The 15,170-nt window shown below is 62.5% G+C and overlaps 1 protein-coding gene across 1 annotated transcript; it reads left to right on the top strand.

The window, feature by feature from the left end:
- Window positions 1-2,040: 2,040 nt before the first annotated feature.
- CAPN10 (calpain 10) lies at window positions 2,041-13,892 on the top strand. Its single transcript, XM_082630164.1, has 12 exons — window positions 2,041-2,285; window positions 4,588-4,719; window positions 5,857-6,053; window positions 6,841-7,058; window positions 8,573-8,714; window positions 9,237-9,403; window positions 9,671-9,891; window positions 10,633-10,835; window positions 10,921-11,176; window positions 12,767-12,966; window positions 13,204-13,249; window positions 13,530-13,892. The coding sequence occupies exons 1-12, from the start codon at window positions 2,160-2,162 to the stop codon at window positions 13,557-13,559; spliced, it is 1,938 nt and encodes a 645-aa protein (XP_082486290.1). The 5' UTR covers window positions 2,041-2,159; the 3' UTR covers window positions 13,560-13,892.
- Window positions 13,893-15,170: the final 1,278 nt, after the last annotated feature.

The raw sequence follows: 15,170 nt of genomic DNA, 5'->3' as shown, positions 1-15,170 counted from the left end.
CAGAACACCTCCTCATTTTTCCACCCCAGGCTGCTTCCAACGCCTCCTGATACCCACAAGCCAGAGGCTCCACTCTGCACAGGGCTGGGGAGTGGGCCCAGCAGGGAGAGGGGACTACTGCTAATTGGCCAAGGGGTCATCTCTGCACCACAGGGCTTGTAGGGGTAAGTGTGGCCCAGGAGGAGCTGTGCCCGCAGGCCGACAGGAGAGCTGCCTTCATGCCATCTCAGTGTTGGTCACAAAGCAACACTGCAGACCTGGGCTGCTGCCTACCCAGCACCAACTGTCTCCTGGCCCCTTCTCTGGGCATGGGCCCAGCTCTGGACACCGGCATGCCCACAGGAAACTGCCTGCTCTCCAGAGCTTGCAAGCCTGGGTAAGTGGCACAGCAGAGGCCCCCACTTCGAGTCCAGATCCTGGGCTGGCCCCAGCCCGCTGCTCACCACCCCAGTGTGTTACCTGGAGCAGACCAGTCGCCCAACACCCCAGGTCAGGGAAGTTTGTCTTAGTCCTTCAGGACACGCACATGAAGCAGAGCCCAGGCCATTCCTGACTCCATCCAGCCACGGTGCAGCCTCCAGCCTGCCATAAACATCTTCTGGGAGAGTCAGCACCACGGGGGGGAAGGGTCATGAAGTGGGCATCCCAGAGAGAGATGTCAGACGATGAGGTCACTCCCTTCTCTAGAAGCTCAGCAGAGATGAGGACCCTAGGCCTCCAGACCGGGGGTCTGGGGCCCGGTGGGGTCAAGATAGCCCGTACCGTGCCACCACTAGCAGCTGCTACTCGTGCAGACCTTGCCGGGCCCCAGAGGGAGCCGCCGCGGCTGCCGCAGCAACCGGGGGCTCTGGAGCAAGAAGGTCGGGGCGGGGGCTCTTGGACCAGGCTCCGTTTCTCCTCATCAGTAGGGACTGTTTGGATCGGATTGCAGAAGGGCTTCGATCTGACCACCCTTCCTACCTGGGAGGCTGGGCAAAAGCGGCCTGGGGATACAAAATCTGAGAAGCTCTAGCAGGTATCAGAGAGCTGTCCTAGAAGGATTGTGCCCCACCCCACCCCATCTCCTCCCCTGTGCGGCCCTCTGTGAAGGCTCCAGCCACAGTGAAGCAGGCTTGGAGAGGCAGTCAAGAGAATAAGCCTCTGGCTGGCTGCCTGCCTGCCTTCCTGGGAATGGGGACGGGGAAGGGCAGGTTCCTGCAGCAAAGGTGAATCCTTGAGCAGATCCTTAAGTCACTGCCCTCACCAACCCGCAGCACTGAGCGGCCATGAGCTATAACCGCAACACCAGAGGGCCACCGTCCAGCCCACCAGGACCAGATGCCCGGCCATCTGGGGACCAGGAGGATGCTCCACCCTCATCGCCTGCCCGGCTCAGGATCTAGCGCGTCTGATCCCAGCCTGCCCTGAGGCAGCCTCCCAGGCCTGGGAAGGCCCTTCCGGGGCCGTAACATTCCCCAGGACCCCAGCACACAACCACAACAGTGGCGAACACCACACGGTCCCTGACGGCCCACGGCTCCCCTTCCCGCGTCTCTCATTGGCTCTCCCGACACCAGGTGGCCGGACCCACCGCCCCCGCCGGAAGAAGTGCATTCTGGAGGCAGCGCGGCATGCTGGGACCTGTAGTTCGTGGCCCGACCTCGGCCGAGACTGCCTCTCTGGTCCCTTCAGCCTCAGGAGGTAGTCCCGACGCCCCGACCCGAACCACACCGGCCCGAGGACAAGACTCTGCCGGCCTCCCAGGTGTGAGTCTCGGCTGAGATACCCCCGAGCCCCCCGGCCGTGGAAAGAGAAGTGCAGCCAAGGCGGCTAACCAGCTTTGCTGGAGCCTAGCTCGAGAGCCACGCCCCCTGAGGGGCTGGGAATCTGGCGCGGACTTCCCAACGCTCAAGTGGGATTGGGCCGTTCTGTCATGTGATCAGGGGCTACGCGCCTGGTTGGCTGCAGCCTAGATCGACGGTTACCGGGGCGACGGAGCGGGCGGGCACCGGGGCCGGGTGGTACTGTGGGTCCAGCGGGGCTGGGGGGCCGGGCCGGACGGGGGAGGCGCGAGGCAGGCGGGGCCGCGGCAGGTTCGCGCTCCCTCCGGGGCTGCGCGCCCCCTCGGCTGCGCTCGGCACCGGGGCGCCGGCAGCAGATGGGAGCTCGGGGTGCCCAAGATGCGGGTGCCGGCCAGGGAGCTCTTCCGGGACGCTGCCTTCCCGGCCTCGGACTCCTCACTCTTCTCCAGCTTCTCCACGCCGCTGGCCCAGTTCCGGGAGGAAATCACGTGGAGGCGGCCCCAGGTGGGGCAGGGGGGCGCGCGGGTCTCACGGGTCTCGCGCCAGGCCTCCAGGCGTTCCTTCCTGCAGGGGTGCGAGCGCGGCGGCCGGGGTTAGCCGGGGCTGGGTGCACGGCGGTCGGCAGGGTCTACCGCCGCTGTCCTCCTGAGTGGGCTCCCAGGCCCCCTCCCCAGCCCACTCGGGGTGTGCTGGACCCGAGCTTACGGCCCCTACCTGCGAGAGCTCCCTTCAATAGGAGATTCAAGGCACAGCGAGAGGGGCGTTTTAACAGACGCAAACTCAGCCCCACTTGCGTCTGCTTTGAAGAGCTTCTAGTCTGCATGGCTCTTCTGGCCACAAGCGGTCTCGTTCTGTTTCTCATGGTGTTCTGGAAGGGCCAGGCTGAGCCTACAAAGCAAAGCCGTTTTGCTCTGCACGTTCCTGTCTTGGACCTCGTGCACTTGAACTTTCAGGTGTAATTATTTTAAGGTGGCAGTTTAGAGGGATGCTCTGGCCTAGTGCTATGCTGATATCTTTAGAAACGGTGTATCAGCTGAATAAGACTGTCCAAGGAACAGTCTCTCCCTGAGTGTATGCAGTCTTAGTGGGGACATCTGCGTGCACCAGCCCTGGAAGAAGGCCAGACCTGGCTCTGGCTGTTGAGGTGCTTTCCGTGGGCAACACTGAGGGGGCCTGTTGGGCATGGAGGTGCCAAGGGCCAAAGAGCCTGATCGGCCATGCCGGTAGAATTTGGGTTAAAAAAAAAGTGTGTGTGGGGGGTGGATTTTAGGGACAATGGGAGGCCATTAGAATGTTTTTAGTAGAGGAGTGATTCGATTTGATTTATGTTTTAAGAAGCTCACTCTTACTGCCAGGTGTGAAATGGATTGTTGGGGCAAGAATGCAGGTGGCCATTGCAGTGGTCCTGGAGAAAGATGAAGGAGCTCAGATTAGTGTGACAGCCGTTGGGATGGGGCTTTGGAGTGGATGGATTTGAGAGAGATTTTGGAGGGGGGATTGATAGGTCTTAGTGACCGATTGGCAGTAGATAGTGAGGATGAAAGAGCGACCAAGAATGACTTCTAGATTTCTAGCCTGAGCACCTGGGGGGATGATGGTCCCGGCTGATGTGCTGGGGAAACTGGGACGTGGGGGAGAGCTAGGGGTGGAAATGTAGGCTTGGGTTTTGCTCTCACAGGTTCAAGCGGAGCTGACAGTAGGCAAGTGGATATGAGAGTCGGGAGCTCAGGAAGACCTGGGCTATAGATGCTCCCCTGGGAGCTGGGACTGTAACAGGTGGCTCACTGTCCAGGGTCTGGAAGGGTACCTCAGGAGAAAGTACGGGCAGAGAAGAAGAGGCAGCTTGGAACCGAGCCTTGAGGAACCGCAGGTGCCTTGACAGGTAGACTTGAGAAGTGGCAGGCAGTGAGGGGAAAGGACAGCCAGAAGCCCCTGGAATCATGGAAGCCAGGAGGGGACTGCTGGGGGCGGGGGCAGCCACTGCTCTGATGCTGCCGAGTGTTGGGAAAGACAAGGACAGAGGATGGCCGTTGGAGGTGACGACACGGAGGTGACATTCATGAAAGCGGTTTTGGGGGCATGGCTGGCTCCGAAGCAATGAGATGTGGCAAGAAGCCGGAGGGAGGAAGTAGGGCAGCAGCTCTTTTGAGAAGTCGGTCAATGAGGGGCCTAGAGGGGAAATAGTGCCCAGGGACAGCATCTTAGAGAAGAGGAGACGTCCTCTCCCGTGCCTTACGCTGGTGGGATCCTGCCTGCAGAGAAGGAAGGAGGCGGGGATCGCGGGAGCGATCAGATACTGAGGGCAGGAACGGGGTCGGGTCGGGGGGTCTGATGGAGCGTCAGGTGAGGCCATCCGCTCTGAGGGACGAGGGTGTTTTGAGAAGAGAAGGAGGAAGGAGAAGGGGTAAACTAGTCTAGGGTGTAGAAAATTGAGCCTTTTAGAGAAACAGTATAGAGGACCCACTTGAGACTTGCCTTTATGAATTTAAAGTGAAACTGTTTTCTAGACCAACATTGCACTGTTTTATGAAGGGCGGGGTAGGATTCATCCAGAGTTGGGAGTTTTGCCAATTAAGGAAGGTGGACAGAGACAGGGACCCCAGAATCTAAGTTGGATGCGATGATCTGAAGCCAGGAGGGGCTGACGGATACTGGCTGCAAGAAGCCAGCTGCTTCCCGTCCACTCTTAGGCAATGTGGATGACCAGAAAAGCTCCTCCCCAGCCCCTCTCACATAGATCCTGTGTTCTTAGTCTTAAAGCTAGCCACAGGCATGAAGTAATTCTGGACGATTTTCTTTATTTCAGGAAATCTGCGCCACGCCCCAGCTGTTTGCAGATCGCGCTCAGGAAGGACAGGTGAAGCAAGGGCTGCTAGGGGACTGCTGGTTCCTGTGCGCCTGCGCCGCCCTGCAGAAGAGCCAGCACCTCCTGGACCAGGTGTTTGCCACAGTGCGGCTTCTTCTCCGACCCTTGCTTCCTGTCTGCCCGCATTGGAAGGAAGCAGGAGGCAGCCAAGCTCTTGCTCTGTGGGGCTCGGCCCTCGGGGGCTCCGAGGCGCAGACGCAGTGACCCCCTCCCGCAGGGGCCAGCAGGGATGCTTTCTGCCCTGCTCTGCCATCTCCTGAGCCCTGGGTCAGGCAGGCATTTGGAATAAAAAGACAAACATGCCAGCCCAGGGTAGGAAAGGGTTGGCTGAGAAGTCCTATGCTGCTTTGGAGTAAGCTTCCTAGCTAGTTGCGGTTGCTTTTTTTTTTAACAGGTTTTGAATATAAATTGGCTAAAGGTGATTAAAACTGTTTCCGACGCTAAGCTGGTACCACAGTTATAGAAGGCCTGTCAGACTCCTTCCCCAGGAGCCCTCACGGCCTCGCTAAGTGTCACCAATACAGGCAACAGTGTTGACGGTGGTGACCCCTTTCCGAGCTGCTCCCATGTCCCAGGCCCTGTGCTAAGCCCACCCCAGTTGCTCGCTTTCATTCTCACAGGCCTTGCTGGCTTTGACCCTTTCTTACAAACGAGGGCACTAAAACCACTGTCATGTTTCCAGCTAGTAAGGGGCAGAGCCAGGCCCAAACGAGGCCGTCTGGGTCCAGAGCCCGTTCTGTCTCTCAGCATCAGGCCAGAATCACAAACCCAGCAGTGAACAGCGGGCCAGGCACTGTCAGAGTTTCTGAGGTCCCAGGCTCCAGCCAGGGGGCCGCTGTGCCTGTGGTGACCTGCCACCAGCCACTCTGTCGAGAACTGGGTCACTCAGGCCTATAAAAGTCACACTTGTTTTGGATTCAGGTCACGTGCTTATTGGGGACACTAGGACATAATGGTCAACTTTGACCTCTGGGAGACAGTCGGCTCGCTCAGTGTGGCCCTAGCATCTTTTATTGAAAGGTCTATTAGTCTTCTGTCCAGTGAGCGGCTTTTGCACAAGCACTGCCAGCCAGGCGTCGGGGGAGGTGGAATCCTGTGCGTGACGGGAGGGTGCCGGTCCGCACGGTCACGCTCTGCTCGGGATGCTGGGAGCGCGCCGCGTGGTGGCTTCTCTCACCATCTCCTTTTGCCTCTCCCCACGCGCGGCAGGTCTTTCCTCCGGGACAGCCGAGCTGGCTCGACCAGACGTACCGCGGCTCCTTCACCTGTCGAGTTTGGCAGTTTGGACGCTGGGTGGAGGTGACCATAGATGACCGTCTGCCTTGTCTTGCAGGGAGACTCTGCTTCTCCCGGTGCCAGAGGGAGGATGTGTTCTGGCTTCCCTTACTGGAGAAGGTCTACGCCAAGTACGCATGCTGGGGGCGGAGGGGCCGGGCCAGGCGGGCTGGGGGCCCTGGAAGCACATCTGCTCGCCCTGGGCTGCAGCGTCCTTGTCAGCAGCTAGGGCCTGGTGGCCAGTCCTGGGTGGGGCGACCCGCCCAGAGACAGAAACTCTGAGGCTTGGCCTGAGGTTTGCTCTCCCCTCTGCCCACTCCCTCTTTCCCTGCCCTCATTTCAAAGTCGGGCATGAAGGCCTCACCTCCAGAAAGAGGGTGTGTGTTTTCCTCTCTCTTTCCTCAAACACAAGCGAGAGAAATGTCTCCGTCTATCTGTGTCACCACTGGGGACAGGCGGCCTCTGTGCAGGTTGCTGGGAAGGAATGAGGCCACCGAGGTACTATATGCTCGTTTATCGTAGTCCTGAGACCAAGGACTTCCTCCCGAGTGTGCTGATGGCCGCGCTGAAAGGCGCTGGGCCAGTAGGCAGGCCTCCGCGGTGGGAGGGGGTCCTCCACTGCTGCCGCTGGCGGGGCCGAGGCCCTTGATCATGAGAGACGCAGGAGTGGGAGCTCACAGCCTCTGTGCCCGCCTCCCGCTGGTGCCCCACAGGGGCAGAGGCCACAGGGCACTGCGGGGTGCTGTCCCTTATGGCCTTGGAGGCGAGCTTGTGTCTGGACTTGGTGAGGACAGGGTGGGAACGAAAGAGGGGAGGAAAGAGAGGCGATTGAGGTGGGTAGAAGGCAGACCACAGGGGACAGGAGAGGGGCAGGGGGCCTGGTGCCGGAGCCTCACGCCCTCCTGGCTGTCTCCCCAGGGTCTACGGGTCCTATGAGCACCTGTGGGCGGGACAGGTGGCTGACGCCCTGGTGGACCTCACTGGTGGCCTGGCCGAAAGGTGGAACCTGAAGGACATGGCAGGAACCAGCGGCCAGCAGGACAGGCCCAGGGGCGCGGAACGTAGGACTTGTCGGCAGCTGCTCGGCCTGAAGGACCGCTGTCTGCTGAGCTGCTCGGTGCTCAGCCCCAGAACAGGTAGGGCGGGAGCGGGCAGCGGCCTGGCGGGCCTGCACACCTGAGCCCTCTCCTCCTGTACGGAGCTTGTTACTGTGGTCCTATATGGGCTCAGTGGAAAGCAGGACCTTTGGAACTGGTGTCTGAGTGTGTGACCTTCCCTACTGACCGTCCTTCTCTGGAGGGAAGTGTCCCCTTTTCCCTTGACCAGGGCTTACCCCTATGGGGAGACGGGAGCCTCTATTGGGGTCACTGGGAACCAGGTGGTGGCACCATCTCTGGCCCAGCTGGTAACCTGGCAAAATCGACACTCAGGTTTTCACTTTAGTAATATATCTGCTCATTGAAAGAAATCCGTTGAAAGAAAGAAATCACTCAGACTTGACTACTTTTGACTTTTTAGTCCCCTTTCTCAGTTTTTTTTTTCAAAAGATGTGTATGTTTTGTATTCTATATTATATACCATTCGCTGCGTAAACTTTGTCAATGTTTTATGTTATTAGTGTATCTGCTGCGCTCTTCTTAACCCTTCCCTTGATGTTGGGTATCGAAGGTCTTTCCCATTTTATGCTATTATAAATAACATCGCAGTGGACATCTTTATGCATAATTGTTTTCATATCTAGGATTATTTTCCTAATGGGATTTTTGTCCGAAGAATAAGAACATCAAAATAAACTGCCATGTGTTGACTGTTACGCTGCCCGGCACGTGCGTGAGGGTTAGCACATCCCCGGTCTGGTTTGCCCACCTGCAGGCCTCAGGATGGGGTTGGGGAAGCACACTTTGGGGGTGAGGGGAGCCCACAGAGTGCTGTGCTGGGACGCTGTGCGAGACACTGCCTCAGAGGGTGGCCTGTATAGTATCAGCTGCCCCCAGGGTGGGGTAAGGCTAATTCTAGGCACTTCAGGCTTTGGGGGAACCCCCAGGCAAAGAGGGAGAGCAGCTGGAGCCCACCGAAGTGGCAGGGGACTGGGGACGTGGGCGGGACCCCCAGAGTGGCAGCTCCAGGGTGGTCTGGACCACCACCCGCCCTCCCACCAGTCTCTGCTTGGCCCCTCCACTTCTGCGCCTGTCTGTCCCAAGGCCTCTGGCCGGGTGGAGGGTCTCCCGCTGGCCTCCAGCCTTCCCCACCGGTTTCTGCTCAGACACTACCTGACACCTTAGCAGGCCTCGCCGAGAAGAGGTTTCTCTAGTTTCTGGCGTCACAGACCCGCCCGTGACAGTGCTGGGAGCAGCCCTTTTGAGAACCTCCCTCATCATCAGCGAGGACCGAGGCCCAGAGAAGGGAATGACTTGTCAGGCCTGGTGGCAGCCGAGCCAGAGTCTAAACCCAGGTCCTTCACTGTGACTCACGCTGCATAAGGCCACTCGTGAGCCGACTTGTCTGCAGCGGTCAGGAAAGGAGCCCCTGGTGGCCCGCGGGGACCCGGGTGCCTGTGCAGCCGCAGTTGGGTGGGCTGGGGCGTCCCACGGAAGGAGGCGGACCTGTGCGTCTGCTCGGTTTGAGGACTTCCTGGCTGTTCCTCACCCAGGTACCAGGGCGCTGGGGGAGTTTCACGCTTTCATTGTCTCGGACCTGCAAGAGCTCCAGGGTCAGGCTGGTCAGAGCATCCTGCTGCTGCGGATTCAGAACCCCTGGGGCCGGCGGTGTTGGCAGGGGCCCTGGAGAGAGGGGTGAGTGCGGGCGAGGGTGCACTCTGGGTCATCGTGCTGGTCTTGCGGGGGGAGGGGTGTGGGGCCCGAGGGGCAGCCCAGAGCCGCCTTGACGGCATGCGCGCCTGGTGTCCGAGGCCGGGCCGTGGTCAGGACAGGGTTTGGTTGCTCTCCTGCTCGTGGGCCACCGTGCTCTGTGCTCAGCCCCAGATGGCCTGTTGAGGCCGGCTTAGCGCTGGGCCCTGCGACCCAGGCGACCCGGGGCGGTCGGGGCCTGTCCTGAGGGCACCCACGGACTGGCGGGTGCCCTGCTGGGCTGCGGGTGACAGAGACCCACAGAACGCCCGCGCCCAGTCCTCAGCTCAGCTTGGAGACCTGGCCCGGGACCGCTCCCCTTACCCGGCCCAGGGTCGCAGAGCGGGACCAGCACCCCACGCCGCCCTGTCATCCACTCAGCCCGGCAGGGGCGCCTCCCGCCCTGCTGCTTGGGCGCTGCTGTGGCTCTCAGGCGGGAGGCCTCGGCTGAAGGGAGGTTCCTTCCAGGGGTGAAGGGTGGAGCCAGGTGGAGTCGGTGGTCCAGTCTGAGTTGCTGTCGCAGCTCCAGGACGGGGAGTTCTGGGTGGAGGAGGACGAGTTCCTGCGGGAGTTCGACGAGCTCACCATCGGCTTCCCTGTCACGGAGGCTGGCCACCTGCAGAGCCTCCACTCAGGTAGGGGAGGCCTGCGCCCCGGGGGAGCCCTCGTGGGGCCGCAGTGGCCCGGACGGACTGGCCTCTGAAGTCGGGGTGAGCAGACACCGCGTCCCACCGCGGGGCGCCTGGGCACCCCTCTTGCCCCTTGGCTTCTCTTCAGGGCGGAGCGATGGTCGCATCCCCACCTGCCCTGAGGGGACAGGTGGCAGGGTGGGGGGCCCCTGCTAGTGCAGGGGGCGTGAGGGGGACCCTGTCCCTGCGGCTGACGTGGGGGTCCCCACCCAGGAAGGGCGCTGTGCCACACTCAGGAGCTGCCCGGGGCCTGGGTCAAGGGCCAGTCGGCGGGAGGCTGCCGGAACAACAGTGGCTTCCCCAGCAACCCCAAGTTCTGGCTGCGGGTCTGCGAACCCAGCGAGGTATACATGGCCGTCCTGCAGAGACCACAGCTGCGCACGGCGGGCCACCCAGGCAGGGACTACCAGGCCGTGGGCCTGCACATCTGGAAGGTAACCCCCCCGGGCCTGGCACCCCGCTCTGTGGGATGCAGGCACAGGGGTGAGGCGGCCTGAGCCCCGGGAGCCCCCGACGTGCCCCTCGCCCCCGCCGGCTGTCCTCCCACAGACCCCGCTCAGATCTGAGTCCAAAGGACTCGCCTCCCTCCGCCTGGCCCAGGGTGTGCCCTTTGACCAAAGGCAAGCTATTGGCAGAGGTGTCAGGAGAGCTGCCGGGGGCAGCCCGGGACCTCCCTCGGTCCCCTCCCTACAAGACGGGGGTGGGGCTGTTGTGCTCTCGTAGGTTGTCTGAGGGTAGGTCTGTGGCTCCTGATGGAGACTGAGGGGACAGGAGGGTGGCCGACAGAGGACCGCGCTGCCTGTTGGCTTGCCCAGTCGCTTGGTTCTTAACCCTGTGTGTCTTGACGGGGTCTGACAACTCACATCGCACTGTTGCCGGTCCCTGTGCGGCCACGGCCTGCCTGGCGTTGCTTTCCTCGTGCAGAAACTGCTGGCAAGCCGTTTGCTTGGCCGTCCCCAGGTTGCATCAGCCATCTGCCTTTGCAGGCGCAGCCGTGTCTGGATTTGTCTGTTTCCTCCCAGAGCAGGAGGACTTGCAGGCTCCCGTGTGGGACGGAGCCGCTGACCCCAGGGCTGAGGGGAAGCCCTGGGTTCACCGGGGTTGGGGGGACCTGTAGGCCTGGGTGCTTCGAGGGGGGCCCTTCTGTGACGGGTGCACGCGGGCCTCCCCTGCAGGTGGAGAAGCGGCGGGTCAGCCTGCCCAGGGCCCTGTCCGTGCCCCCTGTGGCGGGCACCGCGTGCCACGCGTACGACCGCGAGGTCCACCTGCGCTGTGAGCTCGCTCCGGGCTACTACCTGGCCGTGCCCAGCACCTTCCTGAAGGACATGCCAGGGCGGTTCCTGCTCCGGGTCTTCTCCAGTGGGAGAGTCTCCCTCAGGTGAGGGCGGCGGGCGGGCCAGGGACTGGGGCAGGGCCGCGTGCGTTCGCGCCACGGCCGCCTCCTGTGCTTGTCTCCCCGGCAGCGCCATCCAGCCGGCAGCCCAGAGCACTGCCCCCCGGGAGGCCCTGCCCGTGGGCGAGTGGGAGACCGTGAGGCTGCGGGGCTCCTGGAGAGTCGGCCGGACGGCGGGGGGCAGCCGGAACTTTGCCTCCTACCCCACCAACCCCCGCTTCCCCCTCTTGGTGCCGGAGGGCGCAGGCCCCCGCTGCGTCCGCATCACCCTGCGCCAGCACTGCCGTGACCACGAGGGCCTCCCCATCGGCTTCCACATCTTCCAGGTGGGCGCCCCTGCTCCCGGGCGTCCGGGTGGGGTGAGCCAGGGTCGGGGAGAGAGGCCCCCCAGGGTCTGTCCACGTCATCCAGTCACACGCAAGACTCATTTCTAGGTTTCCTAAAGTCCATAGCTCACTGGGGGTCACAGCTCAGCTCAAGCAGCCCCTCGTCCACTCGCCCGGGCTCAGAAGAGCTGGACACTTGTGTCCTAAGCTGCCCCCAGCACTGCACCTCCAGCCGGGAGGCCCGCCAAGGCGCAGAGGGTGCCATTGTCCAGCAGGAGCCCCCTGAAGCCGCGTGAATCCTTCCCACCCCAAATCCCATGCCTGAGTCTGGAACCAGCGAGGGCCTGGGCTCTGGGGACCAGCAGGAAAGGGACGGAGGGGAGGCCCACGCCTGCTGAGACGCGATGGACGGTTGCGCCACCGAGTGAGGGTCTTCAGATCAGAAAGAGAAGACAGAGCTGGGGGTAGGAGCTGAGAGCGAGGCCGAGGTGCGGGGCCGAGTCCCAGGCAGTAGGAGTGGGGGGCGGCCTTCGGGAGCTCGGAGGAGTGTGCCGGTTGTCCCCGCAGAGGAGAGGCTGCCCCCCGGGCTCACGTGGGCCTGAAGCTCTACCTACGGGTGGCAGGAGACAGTGGAGGCCAGGCGAGCACCAGGGAGTCACAAACGCCACCCCGAGCGCCTTCCCCGGCCTCAGTCTGCTCTTCCCCTGCTGGCACGTGAGCAGGATGCACCCAGCGCACATGTAGCTGGAGGAAGCGGGGGGTGAAGTGCCAGAGGTCCGAGGTCGCAAACCCAGATCCCATGGTGACAGTGTGGCTCCCCTGCTCCTCCCGGGGACCCCGCTTCAAGATGGGCTTGGGCAGTAGCAGGTGCCCGAGGAGGGCATGGGCTGGAGGATGGCCCGGAGCTGTGCCATCAGGGGCCCGTCCTGGGGCTGGGCACGCTTAGCCTGCGGTACAGACGACGTGGGGGAGGGGAGGTTCGGCTCTCCTCTGGGAAGGTTCTGTGCCCTCAGGATCCCAACGGCTGAGGACGCACTCTGGAGCCTCGCTCCACCGCAGGCCACCCCTGGGGCACCCCCCCGGCGCTTCGAAAAAGTGCCGGTGCCAGGGCCAAAGAGATGAGTCCCAGGGCAGGGGCTTGTGCAGTGGGGGCCTGGGGGCCCTGAGTCTTAATTCCCCCTCCTAGCTCCTCCCAGCGGCCCCCCTGAAGGCTGGGCTGTGCCCTGAGACACGAGGTGCCCTGGTCTCTTCCCCTGAGAGCCCCAGGCAGAGCTTCTCGGGGCCCAGAAGCTGGGGCTGCAGTGACAGCCCCCGGAGGACGTGAGGGCGGGCCTTCTTCTGCTGATCCCCAGGCTGGGGCCCTCGGGTGGTGGGGGCCCGGTGAGCGGCGAGTCCAGCTTCGGGGGCCTGGCATGTGCGACGGGGTCCAAGCAGACTGCACCGGGCTGCTCCCAGCCCAGGGCGGTGCTGCCTGGGAAGGGAGCGAGGCCAAGGCTGAGATAGGGGACTTGCCTTCGCCGTCCTGGCGGGCACAGCCGATGTGGTCTGCCCACGGGCAGGCCGTCCGGTCTGAGCCCGGGCCTCCCCCAGGTCCCAGCGGACGGCGGGGGCCAGGATGCGCCCTCCTGGCTGCTCCAGGAGCCTCTGCTGAGCTGTGTGCCGCACTGCTACGCCCAGGAGGTCAGCCGGCTCTGCCACCTGTCCGAGGGGACCTATTGGATCGTGCCCTCCACCTACCAGCCGGACACAGAGGGGGCCTTCACAGTGACCGTGGAGACCAGAATAGACAGGTGGGGCACCGGGGCTGTGTGTGTGTGTCGGTCGGGGGGCCGTAGTCCTCCGCATCTTAGTGCCCCTGGTTCTCTCCCGCCTGCCCCACACACCCCAGCTCTCACTGTCCTGGCAGAGCCCAGAGGCCTGTGGGAGGAGAGTGCGCCGTCTAGAGAGCAGACGGGCCTGGAGCGTGGCTGCCTCTCCAAGTGCGCGGGGAGGACCCAGAGGGGTGACAGCGGTGTCTTCTCCCACAGGCGCTCCATTCACAGCCAGGAGATGCTGGGGCAGCTTCTCAAGGAGGTACGTATGGGGCCTGAGAGGGCCCAGCTCACTCTGCTTTGGGGCCTCCTACTGCCCTGGGTCTTAATTCCCCCACCTAGCTCCTCCCAGCGGCCACCCTGAAGGCTGGGCTGTGCCCTGGGACACGAGGTGCCCTGGTCTCTTCCCCTGAGAGCCCCAGGCAGAGCTTCTCGGGGCCCAGAAGCTGGGGCTGCAGTGACAGCCCCCGGAGGACGTGAGGGAGGGCCTTCACCCCTCCAACCAGGGCAGTGCCGCCAGCCCTCGCCATCTCCTCCCACAGGCCTCCTTCGTGGCAGTGATGAAAGCCTAACCGGGTGACCCTGCGTATCGGCTCTGGTGACCAGGGGTCTGAGGGGCTCCCAGTGGCCCACACGCCAGGGCCGCGGCGGCTGGGCCTGAGCGGGTCCTGGCAAAGAGCCCCTGTCCCGGCAGGTGCTGCAGGAAGGGCAAGAAAAACTCAGGGTGGGCCCCTTCGTTCCACGCCGCTGAGCCAACAGAGCCTCCCTGAAATCCTCCACGCCCTGTCTCCTTGGCCCCGGAGAAAGGCCTTACGGCGCATCGGGACAGATCTTGTTTAAAACTATTTATTAGAAACGTTTTTAGGATGTAACTTTATAAATAAACATTAGCACTGAGCAGCTTCCGGCTGGGTCCTGGTTCAGGCAGCCAGCTTCATTGGCTGTCACTGGGGGAGCAGGTGAGGGGCTCCCGCCCGGCTGCTGAGACAAGGTGGGTGACCAGGTGGCCCGAGAGGGGCAGGGCTGGTGTAGGGAAGGAGGAGGTGGGTAGTGAGAAGGGACACTTGGAGGGCAGCACGCGGCAGCCCACGAGTGGCCGAAGCAGCACAGTGCCGTCGACTCCCCGTCCACGCTGGGCCCCCCAGCTGGCTGCCTTCTAGTCATCTGGCCTACCAGCCGATGGGCTCTGGTGCGAATGCTGCTGCCACTGCCCAGCAGCCTCCTGCTTCCTTCTAGGAGGTGCAGGATGAGGTCCTTTGCTCTTGACTTGGGAGGGGATAGCCCGCAGGCCTCTGACCCCTGGACCCCTCAACCCTAACCATTTCTGGTGCCCCGATCTTGGCCTGGTTTCTCTCCTGCCCCATCTTGCTCCTCTGACTTCAACACCGTGTTGTCACCATGATTGGGGCGTCTAGCCAGTTGGGTCTCTTTGTCCTGTATTACAACATAGTTTCTTGGAAAAAACTGCCAGTGCCCATTCCATTCCTCAAAAACGTGGGCTGTTCCTCATCTTTCCTGACTTGCTCCATCACGGAGCGCTGCTGGGCCTGATGCTGCCCTCAGGGAGCAGGCGTTGTCCTGGGAACCCTGAGTTCTGAGTCAAGTGGAGCTGGGATGGGGCCGCCACTCCTGACGGGACCACCCCGGGGTCTTCGGAGACTCAAACGGGGGGTCCCAGTCTCCACCCTCCCCCAAGGTACCATTTGTGATTTGTTGTCTGGGGTGGGTGATGGTTTCAGTCTCGCCTTTGGCCTTCCTGACTGGCGTCTCTGACCCCAGAGAGGGTGTTGGTCATTTGCACGTTTGAATCCCAGTTACATGCTTGGAGACCAGGAAGTGATGCCATTGCCTGCTGGGAGCCGGTCCTGGCAAGATTCCACTGTCAACAGCCTCCTGTGTCCCACCCTGGCAGGGCCCACGAGGATGCGCCAGAGGTCAGTGTCAACTCAGGACCTGAATGCCTAGTGGTTCTCAGATGTCTGGACGTCCCCTCCCTCTCCCTGAGCGCAGCCAAGGAGTAGACGGCCTAAGGGCCAGGTGGGTGGGGGCATCTGGGGGAGTCTGTTGTGCACACTTGCTGTTGGGGGAGCGTCCTTCCTCTTGGAGCCCGGCCACCTCTGCAGTCAGTGGGCCCAGGCCTGGCTCTCTCTGCCCTGCACCTGGAGCTTCTTCATAAGTGACCA

This window comes from Mesoplodon mirus (assembly GCF_964341445.2).
Source record: "Mesoplodon mirus genome assembly, chromosome: 8".
Lineage (NCBI taxonomy): Eukaryota > Metazoa > Chordata > Mammalia > Artiodactyla > Ziphiidae > Mesoplodon > Mesoplodon mirus.
The sequence above is the reverse complement of the archived record's forward strand: the minus strand, read 5'-3'. Positions and strand labels throughout refer to the sequence as shown.